General features: G+C 36.3%; 1 protein-coding gene across 1 annotated transcript in view; it reads right to left on the bottom strand.

Annotated features, from left to right (window-relative positions):
- Window positions 1–16,440, bottom strand: part of swm (Zinc finger protein swm) — a gene marked incomplete in the record, with an annotated part of 120,499 nt that overhangs the window by 69,875 nt on the left and 34,184 nt on the right. The window contains 1 exon segment of the mRNA XM_081728467.1: window positions 4,558–4,746. Coding sequence (XP_081584593.1) covers window positions 4,558–4,746 — 189 coding nt within the window.

Below are 16,440 nucleotides of genomic sequence, written 5' to 3'. Positions count from 1 at the left end.
TAATCGACCTTGTTTTATGTTTGGAATTATTTACACGATAATCACTAACTGCGTCAGTTGATCTTTAGACAATCGTGAAGACGCTATTAGCACAAAAGAATGCTGCAGTTATGCATCACATGGTGTAGACGTCCGGGCTCTTTCCATGCTTTTTCCTTTTAAGTTTCCTCTCGCTACGTTTTTCACTGCCACTCGGTAATATAGGTGTCTTCAAATTTTTCTCCTTATGCATTTTTTGTATAGCAACGGCTTGATTGCTTTCCCCATGTATATATAAACTTGAAGTAATTATATTTTGCAGTCTTTATTTTTTGCTTGGATTTTTTTTTTCTTTCTCCGTATTACGTTATTCTGTATATTATGTTACTTTGCCTTTTTAATGGACTTTGCACTCGGGATTACGGCACTGTCGCTCATATCACATGCTCCGTTAATGTGACCTCAAGGTATTTTCGCTCTTTTATCGCTGCGTCCTCCTGGTTATCTGAAATAGTACGAGATTTGTTCCTTCGTAGACGTGACATAGGTTTTGTATTTTGCTGAATTTTCATTTTTTGCTTTCTCTATGTCTTGTGAGTCCGAGATTAGTTTAGGGGATTTGTTATCTGACCTTGAAGCGTTAGCTACGAAAAAGTCAAAAGAAGTTAGCTAAGCGTTTAGAGTAAATTAGATAGGATTTTCACTTCGTTTACGAAACCGTACCATTTATCGTCCCTTATCATCATCTTCAGATTCCAGTATGGCCAAAAAATGCTGATGTCGGTGCTCTTTCATTCGGACCATGTGGCTTGTACCGCAAGCAAGCTGCTGTGCTTGGCCAATCCAGTGGTCATGTTCAGAACACCACTAACGGTTGTATCATCATTATATTATTGAAAGGAGGAAACAACCGATTTAAACTTATTTTTACACACCAAATCCTCTGAAGGTGCGAATTGAATAATACACAGAGAAGAAAATACCTTTCGTTTATTAGAAACCACCTCTCAAGAGTGTTTTCTAGTGACTCCATAAAATGAAGATCAGCTTTATAAAAACAAGAACAATGAGGTGTGTACCATGACTGACCATGCCAATCCAAAGAGTATCCTAGTCAGTATGATTCCTGGGCGAACGACTTGCTGCAAATTTTCACTAAGAGCAAAACTGACCTTGAAATGGTTTCGAATTACTTTCAATCAATTCCAACTCCGTCAGCAGACCTTCACTTTTTTCCAACAAGCAGACCGAGGTGTTTGTAAGTTTTTTCCACAATTATGTTTGGATCAAAACATGATCAAAGGAGGGCACATATGAGTCAATCTGTAATTTAAGACAATGTTCTTTCATCCCTTTCAGTGTTAGGCTTTAATCTTTGTGAGACGAATTTTAATGTATTATTAATGTACTTTATGTTATCGGATTGACGTGAAACTTAATATACTTATCTATGTAAAACTAGAAACACTAGAAAATAGATGATGAGAGCTTATAGTAGCCGATAAACATTCACAAACACTTCTAGATACCTGACCAAAAAGTTCTCTGAGGATTAAGAAATTTGTAATTTCAGAAAACTGTTTTTGTAAATAGAAGTTCCTAATTATTATTTTAGCATTGTGCTACAAGTCTATATTTATTTAACCAGGTCTACACCAAAACATCTTACATAGGTGCAATATTAACTATACCAACAATGTTCATAGCAATGAAAATTATATAGCAATGAAAATTATCTTATCCCAAGGAATATTTTAAACCATATTCCAACAACAGTCCTGCAACTCTGATTACAGTTTCGCCTAGGTCAGGAAGATACAACTGGTTTTGTATAGAAACGGTTATAGGTAAAGGAACTCTTGATATTTATTTATTTACTTATTCTTTTAAACGTGTATATATATATATATATATATATATATATATATATATATATATATATATATATATATATATATATATATTCAATGTTCTTTGCACCAAGTTATTATTTCTGTAAGTGAGAAATGCTGCCACGTGATCTAGTGTAACTAAAAGACACAAGAAAAACTACTAGTTCAAAATGTCAAAATATGGACACTGAGGTACTGTAAATGTCGATTTCTAATAAATAATTTGCTGTTTCTCATTTCGAATAATATTTCTATTCATTCTTGTAATCAGTAATAAATTCCCGCAACTTGTTTAAATTTCACCTGTTCACATTACGGGAGCGATATTTCGTGCAAATGTAAAAAAAAAAAAAAAAAAAAAAAAAAAAAAAAAATGAAAACTACTTTCTTCGATTTCTGCAAGAAAGTACTTCGGAAACTTTATGCTTCAAAAAACACAATTTTTCATGCCTCCTTCCGTTGTACTTGTCCCCTTGTCAACACTTCTCACTTGGAAAAAAAATACGCTGATGAACAGAAGACAGAGATAGCAATGTAAGAATTTGAAGTGGAAAAAAAGGGGACTTCCAATGGAAAACAGAAAAAGAAAGGGAAAAAGAGAAAGTATGAGAATTAAGCTTGAAGTGAATTCCAAATTCTGCCTAAATTATACCAAAATATACAAGACATAATTATCTTTTAGAAGAACTAGAGCAGCTACGGAAAACTACAATACGAACAATGACCACAAACAAACATCAGTGATTTACCATACGAATTATTATCAGCAGTAAAATTTCCTTTAATGTCTCCCCCATCTAAGGTTCTACAATAATATATTTTTCACTTTTTATGAATGGCCGCCAACGCTAAGGCAAATTTTTGATTCCAAGTCTGAAAACAACTGCTGATTTGAAGACCTGCTAAAAAAAATAATCAAATGAAGTTCGAAGACCGTTTTCATTATAAAACAAGTTTCGTGTTACCACACATTAGGCCACCCGTTGGTATCTGTTGTTTTCCCTTCAAACATGCGGTATTCATATCCCGATTTTTGAAACTTGTTTACGAAATGCTCGATGATGACTAGTTCCAGTTCATATTTTCCAATTATCGGATTCATTAATGTGAATCAAGCGCTTAGGCAGTCGTTCTTCATTGCAACCTGACAGTCTTTATGAACGAAGAGAATCACTTAAGTCTATCCTCTTTGAAACGACAAAACGTTCTTCTTGTATGCTTTCCCTGAAGGTACTTTCTCCGTACAGTGCACTATTGTTTCGAACCGCTCCCACTGCCTTTGCTCCTCTGTTAAATAAATGGATATTGGAAGAGTTTGTTTTCTTTCCTGAAACGTATTGTACACAAATAGCATGCCCACAAACAACACTCACTTTCTTCAAATCTGAAAAATTCAGGCATATTTACAAGCATAACCATACCACACTAACAGCGAATGTTAAGCGACAAGCAAACTCTTAATACCACAATGCTATCATACCAGAAACAAAAACTACGAATTAAAATGCAACAATTTAACTTATTTACTTCTAACACTAGTGGTGAAGAAATTCATGGAAAATACTATTCTACTGTCTACAATGAGTACATTAACAGTGTCTATTATTAAGTGCGGGGAGTGTGCAAGGTCATGAGATTTAAACGGAGAAAGTGGGAGATGCAAAACTTATTTTGGTGGCCTCCATAAAATAAAACTATATTTTAAAATAGTAATTATTATTCTAAAATATGGGCTTCCTTTACGAAGGCCACCGTAGTAGAGATGAACACACTATAAAAGTGCACCCTTTAAAGTGTACAGACACACTATGAGTCAACAGATACGCTTCGCAAAAGCAATAAATGAATTTAATATATATGCGAACCTACCGTATCAAAATCTTGTTTATAAGCATATCCATAATATTTAACGCACCGTCTCTCACGACATTTTCTTCTTCCCCAAGGGGTTTCCTAAGCCTCTACTGCACGTAACCAGCTAAATGAATATTAGCTAGTAGTGACTACCTCGTACAAGTTGGTTCTTATTGGTGGCGTAAATTAGTACAGACTCTCTTAAACCTAACATATACTCAATGGGTGGAAATTTGTCGTATACGCATTTGTTTTATTTTTAAACAAGGTAACAAAATTACTGTGCAAACTGTAAGAGTCACGGATTCAACACACAACTGACAGGTTAACTTTTCATGCTTATCACAGATTAAATACAACAAATTAAACTTTCTGAGTATTCAAGTTTTCATAATGATTGTAACTAAGGATTACACCACTGGAATATTGCCACACAACAGGAAGGAGTTTCCTACCCAGAAAGTGAAAGGAAAAAGGAATCTTTTATTTTAAAAATAAATAAATAAAAAATAAAAATATAGAAATAATGTATTAGTACTACGAAAAATAGGAACACTGAAGTGTGTCTGGAAAAAAAGTAGGAAATTCATTTCTTGTTTATTACAAAAACGTAAAGCATCAGAATTCTTTCCCTAGAACCACTTCTATCTTACCTTCCTAGCTCGAATGACGACTGCAGGGCGGTAGCACCCGAAATAATTCAAAATATTCCTTGTGACATGTGTAATATGTTTCAGAGTTTATATAAACATGTATGTCTGTTCTGTTTTCTATCACAGGTGTTAACATCATTTAATGTTCATGCTTCCAATACTGTCCACAATAAACTTACCATCAAAATCCCTACACCTTCTTTTGCCCTGGAACATGCTAACTGCATTATCTGATGATGTATTTACTATCACACTCTGTATGCTTTGTGAAGTGGTGTTCAACCGCATGTCCACATCCCCGTGATTACTATCTTGCGTAGGCGTTCCTGCCCCAGACATTGGTTCTTTCTTCCCATCTCGTGCTCTCTCTTAAATTAAGAAAATAAAAAATCATCTAGTTTGTCTATCCTTATTCCTGACATCTTAACAGGATAAAATTATCCTAACCTCGTAGCAAACTCTGGATACCATGTTATGAAATATAGACTACTTCTTATATTTCTTCGCCTGCTGTGATCTGATATCGAAGATACAAAGTTAAACACAAGTGAAGGCAATATACGTCAAGATAAAAAGAAATGTATTACTTTTAACAGACTTGAACACGTCAAAATGGAGGCTACCACAAACCAGCATTACTGCTCGACCATAGTCAGTCTTCTCTTACCTCTTTGAAAATCCCCTTATTCTCACCTACAGGAGGTATTATATCAAATAAGGGCTTATTTCCTTTATTTCTTTCATGTTTTTGATGCTAGGTTATCATTAAAATATTGTACCTACGGTTATAGGTAACAGGCATTCAAGTGACAAGTGATATATAATATAAATAAAATAGTTTGTTTGTGTGTCTGTGTGCAGCCTGGAGACCAGACGAGTGGACCGAGAGTAACGAAATTTTGGTCACGGGTACCTTGATCCAAGCCCCAGACCAAGACGGGGTAATTTTTTCTTTCAAAATTCGAACCAGGGAGTCTCAGTGGGGGAGGGACGTTCACCGGGACATGCAAAAGTAGTAGAAAATGACTGATATTACTGTCAAATTTATATTTTCACGGTCGCTGAGATCAGTGGTGAAACTCTGATCACATTAACTTCCAAATTCACCCCATTCGGCTGTGGGCCGGGGGAGGGAGGGGGGCGAATACCGAGACATGTAAGAATAATCCAAAATGACCCACATTAGTGTCAAATCCATAGTTCTCGCGGTCGCTGAGATGAATGGTGATACTCCCTCAGGCGATGACTTCCAAATACAGCCCCCATCGGCTGGGAGCCAGAGGCTTTTTTTTTTTTTTTTTTTAATTCGAATCAGGGGACCTCAGGGAACGTTTACAGGGATATGTAAAAGTAGTAGAAAATGACTGATATTTTTTTCCTTTCATTGTTCAGTTTGTTTATATAGATATTTTATCTGGCTCATGCGAAGAATGAGTATTTCAGCTAGTACATACATATAATCACGTGCCTCCTTCACCAAAGTGAGTGCGGGGAAGTTTTCTTGCAATGACTTTCATTCTAAGGCCTCACATATGAAAAGCAAAAATTCAACATTGACTCCCTCCAACTTACTTTCCTTTTATCTTTTGTTTTGTTGTATTTACCTATATGTCAACTCCGTACTTTCGAAGGTAGAAACAAAATACAGAACCTCAACCCAACATAAGAATTGTAAGTGTCATGAAACAGGCTTTCCAGTTACCGGTTTCTCAATTTCCGAAATTTCACTTTTATTATATAACTATTTCCGATGCCTTGTACATACAAGTAAAACATGAATATGTCCATTCCATCCGCTTATCAATATTTTGATTATTTCAGACTGACACGTGGCCTTTCTCAAAAAAACTCCCCATACCTGAAGAGAGTTAAAGTAAAATTCAATAGGCAAAAGCAGAGAAAGGAAAAAATCACACTCTTAATTTAGGAATTTTTACGCAAGCTTATTTATTCAAAATCTTTCTTGAATTCCCTTACGTGGGATGCATCATATGATATAAACTTTCAGCATCGTTATCAAATCGCGCTTTTCTATTATTACTCCTGTGTCTTTACAGGGTGTTTCAAAACAACACCGACAATGTTTGGGAGGTGATTCCTAACACCAAGATAAGACAAAAAGTATAGACCAACCTGGATGCACAAATTCTTCCTTTCGGAGTTGTAGGCTGCCGAAAACATGAACTTTAAAGGTCCATAGCTCCAAAATTGAGACGTACCGTAGTCTGGTCAAGACTTCACTTAGGAACTAACATGTGCTCTATCCAAAAATACATGTTTCAGAATCCTGCGGTACTCACGAAACAATTTTTATAAAGGGAGTTTGGCTAATGGCATATACTTTGAAGTACCTCTGTAAAAACTGTTACAGAAGTACCGCAGGATTCTGAAACATAGATATTTGAATACTAGTTCTTAAGTGAAGTCTCGACCCGACTACGATAGGTCCCATAATTTTGGAGCTATGGACTTTTAAAGTTAATTTTTTCATGTTTTCGGCAGCCTGTAACTCCGAAAGGAAGCATTTGTGCACCCAGGTTGGTCTATACTTCTTGTCTTATCTTGGTGTTAGGAATCACCTTCCAATCGTTGTCGGTGTTGTTTTGAAACACCCTGTACACCGACAACGATTGTTGTTTTGAAACATATATATACAGGGTGTTAATGAAGTATACCGACAAACTTACGAGAAAAAGTTCATATGGACCTGTGGGAAAAGTGCATAGTTTCAGAGCTAGGGCTGTCCAAAATCGCAAAAAATCTAAATTTCAAGAGGGACTATTTCGATTTCAAGAAACTGTGGATGGTGGTTCTTATCAGCGTAAAGAAAGGCACACATATGCAATCCAAAAATGCATATTTCATTAATGTTTAATGGGTGTACATAGTATTCCATGCAGGGTGAAATTCCCAAACATGCCATCAACCGAATTTTGAGATATCCTGTGACTTTATGATTGGTCCAAAGCAGGCAAACGGAAGCAGGCAGGCCTTTATAGCAGTGAACACGGAATCCTTTGGTGCGATGTCGGAAGTGTTAAGGATCGTCAGCAGCCAGCACTCTCCCGTACTCGGCAAAACGCAGGCTTATAAATGAAGAAAACGTGAAATATACCGTGACAAAATACATCCCATCACACGTTATTCCGAACACAAAAATACATGGAGCTGCCGGTTCCTAACACGTCCGACTTTCCTCCGAACTATTGGATGTCCATTGTTGTTAAGGCTTACCTCCTGCCTATTTTGGACCCTCCTTGAAATCAGGGTATATCTGAAAACTCTATTGAGAGCAAGTCTGAGAATTATACCCTGTAGGGAATACTCTTTACAGCTTTTGAAAATTGCACTTTTGAATTGTAATGAAATGAAATGAAATCTTTGAGTTTTACGTCCCACGGATATGCCGGTTAGGCTAAAGGAGACGGTTAGACGCTGCCTTTCCCTGATATTGTGACAGTTTGGGACCGTCGCGAAATAGTGTAGCAAACCGCACAAAGGAAAAGAAATATTCGTAAACAAATGTAAGCTAGAACATGGCTGCGCTTTCTCATTCGTACACACTTTGCTTCAAATAATGTTGTTCAAACATATGTGGGCCGAAATGCCCTTTGTTTACACGAAACAGCAAGAAAATTGAACAAGAAACGTACAAAACGTTGTCTACGAATGGACTCAAATCCCAGGTAGGTCGTGCTTTTGATCACCAATTCAAGATGATTTCTTCTATACTCTGGAGACCTGCCGAATTACTGTTCCATAAGAGATAGTCCTTTGTAGTTTATGTTGTCTCCAAACGAGTGCTCGTATCGCGGGTTGTAACCGTGGTTTTCACTGTCCCAAACGGAATCTCAATATCCTCGAAAGGCATAATCTGTCAAGGCGGATGCACTTCCATGCACAGACACTGTTACTGTTACTTGTCGCGTACAATTGTCGTGGGGTCTCGTCCTATTATTCTGTCCTTCGAATACACGTTTGTTTTGCCCGAGGCTTCCACACTTCGTCCCGTCCACACCATTATCCATATGTTTTTCGCGGTTACATCATTGGTTTTCCTTCTGCATTTTACCTTATATTGATATATCACACATCCCGCTTCTCATTTCAATACCTTACGCTATATCCAAGATCGCGGTTTTCAAGATGGCTGCCAAGTCAGTGTTATAGCATATCAAATATCTTGATATCATTTTGGTGCTGCCCATTCTTTCCGTTTTCGACTTAAATGGGTATTTTGCGACGTTTACCTTATATTGTCGCGTGGTGCGTTATGTTGCGGAGCATATCTCCCGTGTTTCTGGATGGGGGCAGCTCCAATTTGACATTTTTTCTTCTTTTCTATTATGTGTCCTCTGGGCGAAGTTTGAGTCGGATCTGATCCTGCCTTGTTCTGTACGTTGCTTGTTAGCGCTATGGACTACTTTAACCCACAAACGCCCAAGACCAGTTTTATTCGTTAGCAACTGCCTTGAACAATACCGTGTTACATCGAAAACCTGAGAGGAAAACTGAACGAAATTCGTACAACAAGAGAACGGGTAGTGTGCCTGAAGTGGAACAACGGTGGTTTGGCTAAATGAATGATATAGCCCGTGTAACGTAGTGAAAAATAAAGTGGGTCACTGGTGGCACAAGGGGCGTTTGTGGGTTAATGTTAAAAATTAAATATAAATATAAAAGAATTCATCCTTTTTCTGAGATAAGGAAACAGAGACTTTATTTTATATTTATTTCGATAGATTATATGTCTTATTTATCTAACTTCCCAATTAACTTTGTGCAATATATTCACGTCTTATATACACTGGTGAAGATGCATTATATAACACTCCATACACATCGTCTGATTCCAACCAAATTTCCAACGCAAAATGTGTGTGTAGACGGCGTGTTGGTCCCAGCACAACGGCCACTGTTGAAGGATGGCTGATCATAGTCCATAGGGAACATGCCGCTAGCAGTTTGAAAATGGTTGGATATTATGATAAGGGTAACTGTGTGTGGATCATAGTTTGTCTTCAATGTCAAGACGACGTCAGAAAATTACTTATGCATTTAAATGGACTTAAAAAGTAATCACCTAATAAGGCTGTGAAAGGCCACATGACTGTTTCGACAAACTGTCGCTCGTGAGAGTCGTGACGTGTCAGTGATCCATCGGTGGTGTACACATGGGAGGTACAAGGTCACCACAATGTGCCTGCGAGACACACGTAAGAGCACCTGAACAGTGACATTGTTCAGGTCAGCCTAACTGACAATATGACAACCGTCGTCATAATCAGGACACCGTCGCTACGCATGATATGACGACCACCAGTATGAACCATTTCATAACATTGTAGCTTTTAATGCAGCAGACTACTTTGTAGCTGTAGAAAGATTATACTGTTCCACTCATGCCTATGTGATTTCCAAAGGCCATTTACCGTGTGAACACAATGTTATGCAAGACAACGTTTGAGAAGTCCCAAGGCACAGTAATCCATGTAACTAGCATCCGAACTCTTAAAGGGAATATCCTAGAGTGGAATAGGAAGGATCTTACTTGCTACTGCCATGTTTTGACCGTGTGACTTCGAAGCTTTGTTCTGGTCCAATTCCGCACAATGGGTGTTCTCGTCATATAATGCTTCTATTTCGTTTATGTAAACTACACATAGGGTATGTTCTTGGTAATAAGCAGCATTGATTTTGACATTTTATTTCGACCTTACAATTCAACCTTTCGACGTTTTATTTTATTTTATTTTTTTTTTTTCAGCTTCCATCTGAGCAAAATCCAGTAATAAGTATAAAACTTTATTTTATTTTTGTTTATTTAGTTATTTTATTTATTTATTTTTTCATTGAAGTACGAAGTTACTAAGGTCATTTTCGTAAACACTTCTCTAGGTGATAAATCGGACTTTTCCACATCACGCAAGCAGATTCATGTTTCGTCCATTGTCACGACAAATTTCCAGCTGTCACCAGCTAGGTGATGGTCATATAGCCTTCTTCCCTTCCTATTTCGCCCCGCCATATGCTGTGGAGTTAATGCATGCACGCAGGCCCTGCGGAGATTTGGAACCTTCAATGTGTGCTGGATTGCACGATTCACTTTTGACTGGGCTACAGGCATTGTTTAGCCATAACACAAGCTGTGGTAATGGATTCTCACAGGCTGCCCTATATAAAATCATCTTTAGCATACGTCTTTTGAATTTTACTGACTCCTTCTTTGGATGCAATTTCATTGGTGATGGGATTGTGGAGGAATCTGATGTGCATACCACTTGATAACACTAACAGTGGAAAATCACAAAACCATTGTTCTGACACAGTTCTACTATGCGAGAAATAATTCAGTCTGCATTACGTACTCTTTCCAAAAACGATTTTTTTCAGCGGCATTTTGTCCAATGCAATATCTCAAATCTGCTACACAACAGTTTAGAAACTGATACACGTGAGCGTAGTTATGTTGCTCTGTGAAACCTACTCTAACAGGTGACTCTTCCTGCTATTTGCTCGGTTGGAAACGTATCAGTCTCTGTATATTGAAGGTTTTCCAGAAAAATAGGTTATAAAATTTGTTGTACAGAAACCACATGTGAGTAGCGGTCATTCATAGTTGCGATAAAATTTACATCTGCAATACAAAAAGATTATGTTACTTTCTAAAAAAAAAAGTCATAGCTGGGGTAAAAGAGTAAAACTTTAATTTCGAGCCTTTCACAATATTTTAAAGACAACAGACCACATTGGTATAAAAGATGTGAGAATATTACACAAGTAACCGATAATCGATTGGAAAGATACAAAAATGAAGACTAATAAAATGAAGAAATCACAATTATAATCCTGGAGACAAAATGTGCATTGGGCGGCGATTGCACACTGGTCTAATCCTTTCGGCGTCTAAATTACACAATTCATTTTATTTCCAGACCAACCAAACATCTTTATTTTTAATAATTGCATGGTAAGAGGCAGACCTCGCTTTAATTCTCAGCGCACTAGCACATTTCATTTTTTCTTTTCTTTTAGTTTAACGACGCACGATTATGAACAGAAGCCAAAGGAGATGATGATTATAGTAATGATTGAAATGACGGAATGAAGAAAGTGAGAAGAAATGGGAGAACACCGAGAAAAGCCATGTACATGGTGTCTGCCCGTCACAAATTCCACTTAGCGCGAGCTGGGGTCGAACCAGCAACCCCGCACATAAAAGCAGAGCGTTCTACTACTGAGACACCATGGCCCGACTTTAAATATAATTTCACCTACATTTAAAAGTATTATTATCTTTAGTGAAGTATGTGAGCGTTCTACTACTGAGACACCATGGCCCGACTTTAAATATAATTTCACCTACATTTAAAAGTATTATTATCTTTAGTGAAGTATGTGTTTAAAAATTTATATTCAAGTGGGTGTTCAAATATGTGGATTAAATTTAAATATCGGACATTCATAAAAAGGACGGGATAATTTGACACACTACTTACGAGAAGCAAGAATAACAGAAGTCGGTAACGGTGTTGGTAGTTTAAATCACATTGAGCATTGCACATATGAGCATAGTTCAATTTCAAGAAGGTCCAATGTAAATAACTGTGTACGGCTACTTCCATATTTTTTTTATTTTTTTTTTTTTTTTTACTAGATTTAGTTATTTATTTACTAACTTACGTTCCACGATTATATACCGAGGTTCAAGGAGACAGTGATGATGAGATGGATGATGATAATAATGAATGTCGAAAATTGGGAGGAAACGGAAAAACACCGAGAAAACTCACGTACACGGTGTTCGTCCACCACTAAACCAATTTGAGGGAGCTGAGATCGAACCAGGGACCTCATGCGGAAGAGGTGAGCGCTCTACCACTGAGCTACCGCGGCCCTTTTTGTTTTACCTACTGATCCTGTGGGAAAGGACAGCGTTTCAATCTGAAATACAAAGTTAAGATTGGAATAACCTCACGGTGTGGCGAGTACGCAATTTTTTTAAACTTCTTTTTAACCTGATCAACAACATTAGTACACACGAACATTTGAAATTACACCAACAATTTTATTTTGGTTGCTCAGTAGAAGTTAATACCCACTGAAACAGATCAGATTTTATTCGAAATGGACAAATTCCATATATGATGGTAAGTAATATCAATGTGAAGCAAGCTTTTACTTGTAGAAGTGTTAAGAATCAATGAAAAATTACAATTCAATTTGACATAAGCAAAGTATTATAAAAAAATATAAAAAAATGAGTTTGCTACCATCAGAAACAGTAAGTTCTAAAAACAAGCAGACTAGAAAAAAAAAGAGTGGACAAAAAAGAAATATGTTAAGGATTCACTAAGAAACAAGAAAAACTTAATAGGTATATCTATTAACGTTTTTATCATACAACTTTAGAAATTTCCCATTTACAAGAACGAACGAAATAAGATTATTTTTATTTATTTATTTTTCTGAATACCCACTCTTGTTGGTGAAGTTACGCAAATTATGTTGGTGAAAATTTGGAAAGTGAGAATTTGGAAAATCTGTCATCCGTTTACGTCGAAATTAAAGGAAAAATTCAATGGAAGTAACTGTTATGATACCAGGTAATTTCGAGTTCACTATTTATGTGAAATCGATTATTTCCCCCGAAATAAATTAGTATTTTCCTGAAGCTTAGCTGAACTTTCCTTATTGTAATACATGTTTTCTCCGAACATCAAAGTTCCACTGGACAAAAAAAAAAGTCAATCCGTGCCACTGTTTCTGGGGAGACTATTAAAAAGTGAAGAGTAAATTCTGTTATTATATATATATTTCATAATGTTTAACAATGTCCACTCTGCAAATAGCTATTCTCGAACAGCAGCAGCTATCTGCATCATGACACAGGGAAAACTTCAGCTCATATTTCAATGTGCACTATTTTAAGTTAATGTATTATAGATTCTTTTACGATATACTTATTTTTACCGTAATAATCTTTTTACAGCTATACCGCCAACACTTTCAGGAAAAAGGTAATAGTTTCTTAATACTAAGCACTATGTTTCAATTTTAAAAGTAACAAAAATCTAAAAGCTAAAACCTAAAAAGAATTGAAACGGTGTCCCGTGTTTCGCCTTGTGTCAATTGATTTTACATTAATTCTGTTGAAATTTCGAAAAATAAGTATACATTGTATACAGAGGTGAACTTTATGAACCCGAAATAGGTTTTCAATTGATTTCATACTTTTACCAATTATTGCGCATCTCTTGATGGAAAAACTTGAGCCTTGAGCTTCAGATACAGCAAAAAAGGAGGCTGAATTAGTGGCACATATATATGTAGAAGACACATTTGTAATATAACCACATGGACAAACAACTGTAGCAACTTTGTCAAACTAAAATGGATATGGAGTTCCTTACCCAGATATACTTGAATATGAATTAAACGACGGTGTAACAGGTATTATGATACACAGAAAATCCACACATACAAACTGATGTTCGCATAATGATCCTCTTTAAAACCTGACGTACCAAAATGCTCTAACTAGAAGTCTTGTTAATGAAGTACTAAACATGGCTGAAGATGGAAATTGTCCATGTATGCACAATTTACGAGAAAACAGATATATGAAATGAAATTACTAGTTTCACGTCCCATGATTACCATGTAGGCTAGAAAGAGCAGATGATTAATGAAGGTAAATGATCATGAAATAATTAATGGGATGAGAACGTAAGAGGAAAGAGAACCCCGGGAAAACACACGGATGTTTTCACCATAAATTCGCATGAGACCAGAAATTGAACATGGGACCCTTTCCATCAGAGGTTAACGATGTACCACTGAGCCACCGTACCCTACCCCCCACACACTGAGAAAATGTAAAATACAACTGATACACAAAACATTAAACCTAGATGTATACCCACACCTTGGAAAAAACTGTAATGAAGTTCAGTCACGATCAGCTTGAAGCTAAGAGCTTCAGATGATAAAATTATGCGTGACTGTGGTCTAGAAAGAGCTACAACCGATAGACCGGAAGAACTACAAGAGACTGAAAGAGCCAACAAGATCATGGAAGTATGGTTATACAAACACATCAGGAATAACAGAATATAAGATTTGTAAGGTAACGTAATAACAATTCGGAAATGAGAAAATAGGACATCCAAAGCCATACACAAGCTAGAAGGAAGACATCAGAGAGGTAGGAAAGATACAAATAAAGGCTCATAAGATGAAACACTGAGATGGAAACAGTTAACATTTTCTAAACAAAAGACGGATAGATGTTGAGTGAAGCTAGGATTCCTTTGATTATAAACAAACAAACAAACAAACAAACAAACAAACAAACAAAATCCTATATAATGCGATCGAAGACTGAACTATCCTACACATTTTTGCCTGTCATCACATACTTCTAGAACTGAAAGACACTGAATTATTGTAGTGTATGCTTAGTATCGTTAGAGATGTTTCTAAAAAAAATACAAGTTCACTCATGAGCGGATGATATAATGGAAGTCAACAGTGTTTTAGTATGCATAGAGTTTAAATTTGCAAAGTGAAAAGTTTTTACGTTCTACACCAATATTATTTAGGCTAAAGGAGCCGGATAATTCATAAAAGTAAAAAAAAAAAAATATGAAAGAATTGATACTATCAGGATGTAGGAGGAAACTATGGATCCTAGAAAAACCATGGACATGATGCTATCCACAAAAACTCACTTGGTCTGGGATTGAACCGGATACCTAGCAACAGAAGTCAATGCTCAACCACTGAGTTACCGAGCCTCCAGTTTATATTCGTGCTCTCCTGCGGCAAAGCCAGTTAAATGATTTTTTGGGTTGAAACAATTACATAGACACGAAACCGAAAATCTAAAATACATTAAATTAAAACAGTTGATGAAACCGCCGTGAAAATTACACCAATATTTAATGTGCACATTTGTTACGCCTTCATCCTAAAATGGTGCAGGCTCGTTAGCAACCACATAATACAGTTGAGCAAAACACCCAACACCTCTGAAGCAAAAGCCAAAAACACATATACGCCACAAAATTACCACAACCGAAACAATCTACAAATTTTAGTTCATTCTATTTAAATAATTTTATATTTACATGTATTTGAATTGTGGCTTTCCCACAAAGCATATACAAAGTCAACTGTTATTCTTTTTAATAGCGCTCGCTGCATACCTTGTTTCCTTCGGAACAAATACGTTTAAAAAATGCATTTTTAAATACCATAAGTATCAGCACAAACTATTGTGTTATCAATACATGAATTGAATAGTGATTGATCGAACGAATAAAATAACCAAGATTCCTTGTAACAATGACTCAGTTACAAAGCCTCTACACTGTATCATGGAATAAGGTTACTCTTCCAAGTTTCTCAAACAAATCCTGAGGGCTTTCCTTATAGGTAGCGCGCACTCGCCTCCCGTTCGTGCGCTAAGAAGTTCGAATCCTGTTCTGATGACACAATGCAAACAAATAAATAATAACGGATAGTAGTTCAAATGCCCTTAATAGTAGATGTTGTTTCTCATAGCTTCGTTGATATAAATAATGTAAAGAACAATCAAGACTAGATTATTAGAGTGCTAACCTCAAATGCTGAACATCTCCAGCAGAAATGTTTGAATAAAATTTATCTTTTTCGCTGGCTTTCGTCTAGTTCAAACATTTTCAACGTATGAAATATACCGTCGTTTCATAAAATTACTCTAAGAAACAGGCACAACTAATTTTTCTCAGGATAATTTTTCCATGTACAATGGGTGTCACATTTTATTTTATACTCACAAACAAAATTCATCAGCGCAATGTTACACTTTGTGATAACTGTTTCTTTCAATTCTTTTATATTAATAGTGAATAAATTACTTACTTACTTCTGTTACGTACTTTGGTCGTTCTTGATTGGCACATAGATTTAGCCTCCTAAATTCATTAATTAATAGTACATGCTTTTAAACTCAAATCCAAACTAAAATAATTCCAAGTTAAAACTGAATATAGGAAGAGACAACTTACCACCAGATC

Source organism: Thermobia domestica, chromosome 10 (assembly GCF_964235325.1).
Source record: "Thermobia domestica chromosome 10, izTheDome1.hap1.1, whole genome shotgun sequence".
Lineage (NCBI taxonomy): Eukaryota > Metazoa > Arthropoda > Insecta > Zygentoma > Lepismatidae > Thermobia > Thermobia domestica.
This window is presented reverse-complemented; position numbering and strand designations above follow the sequence as displayed.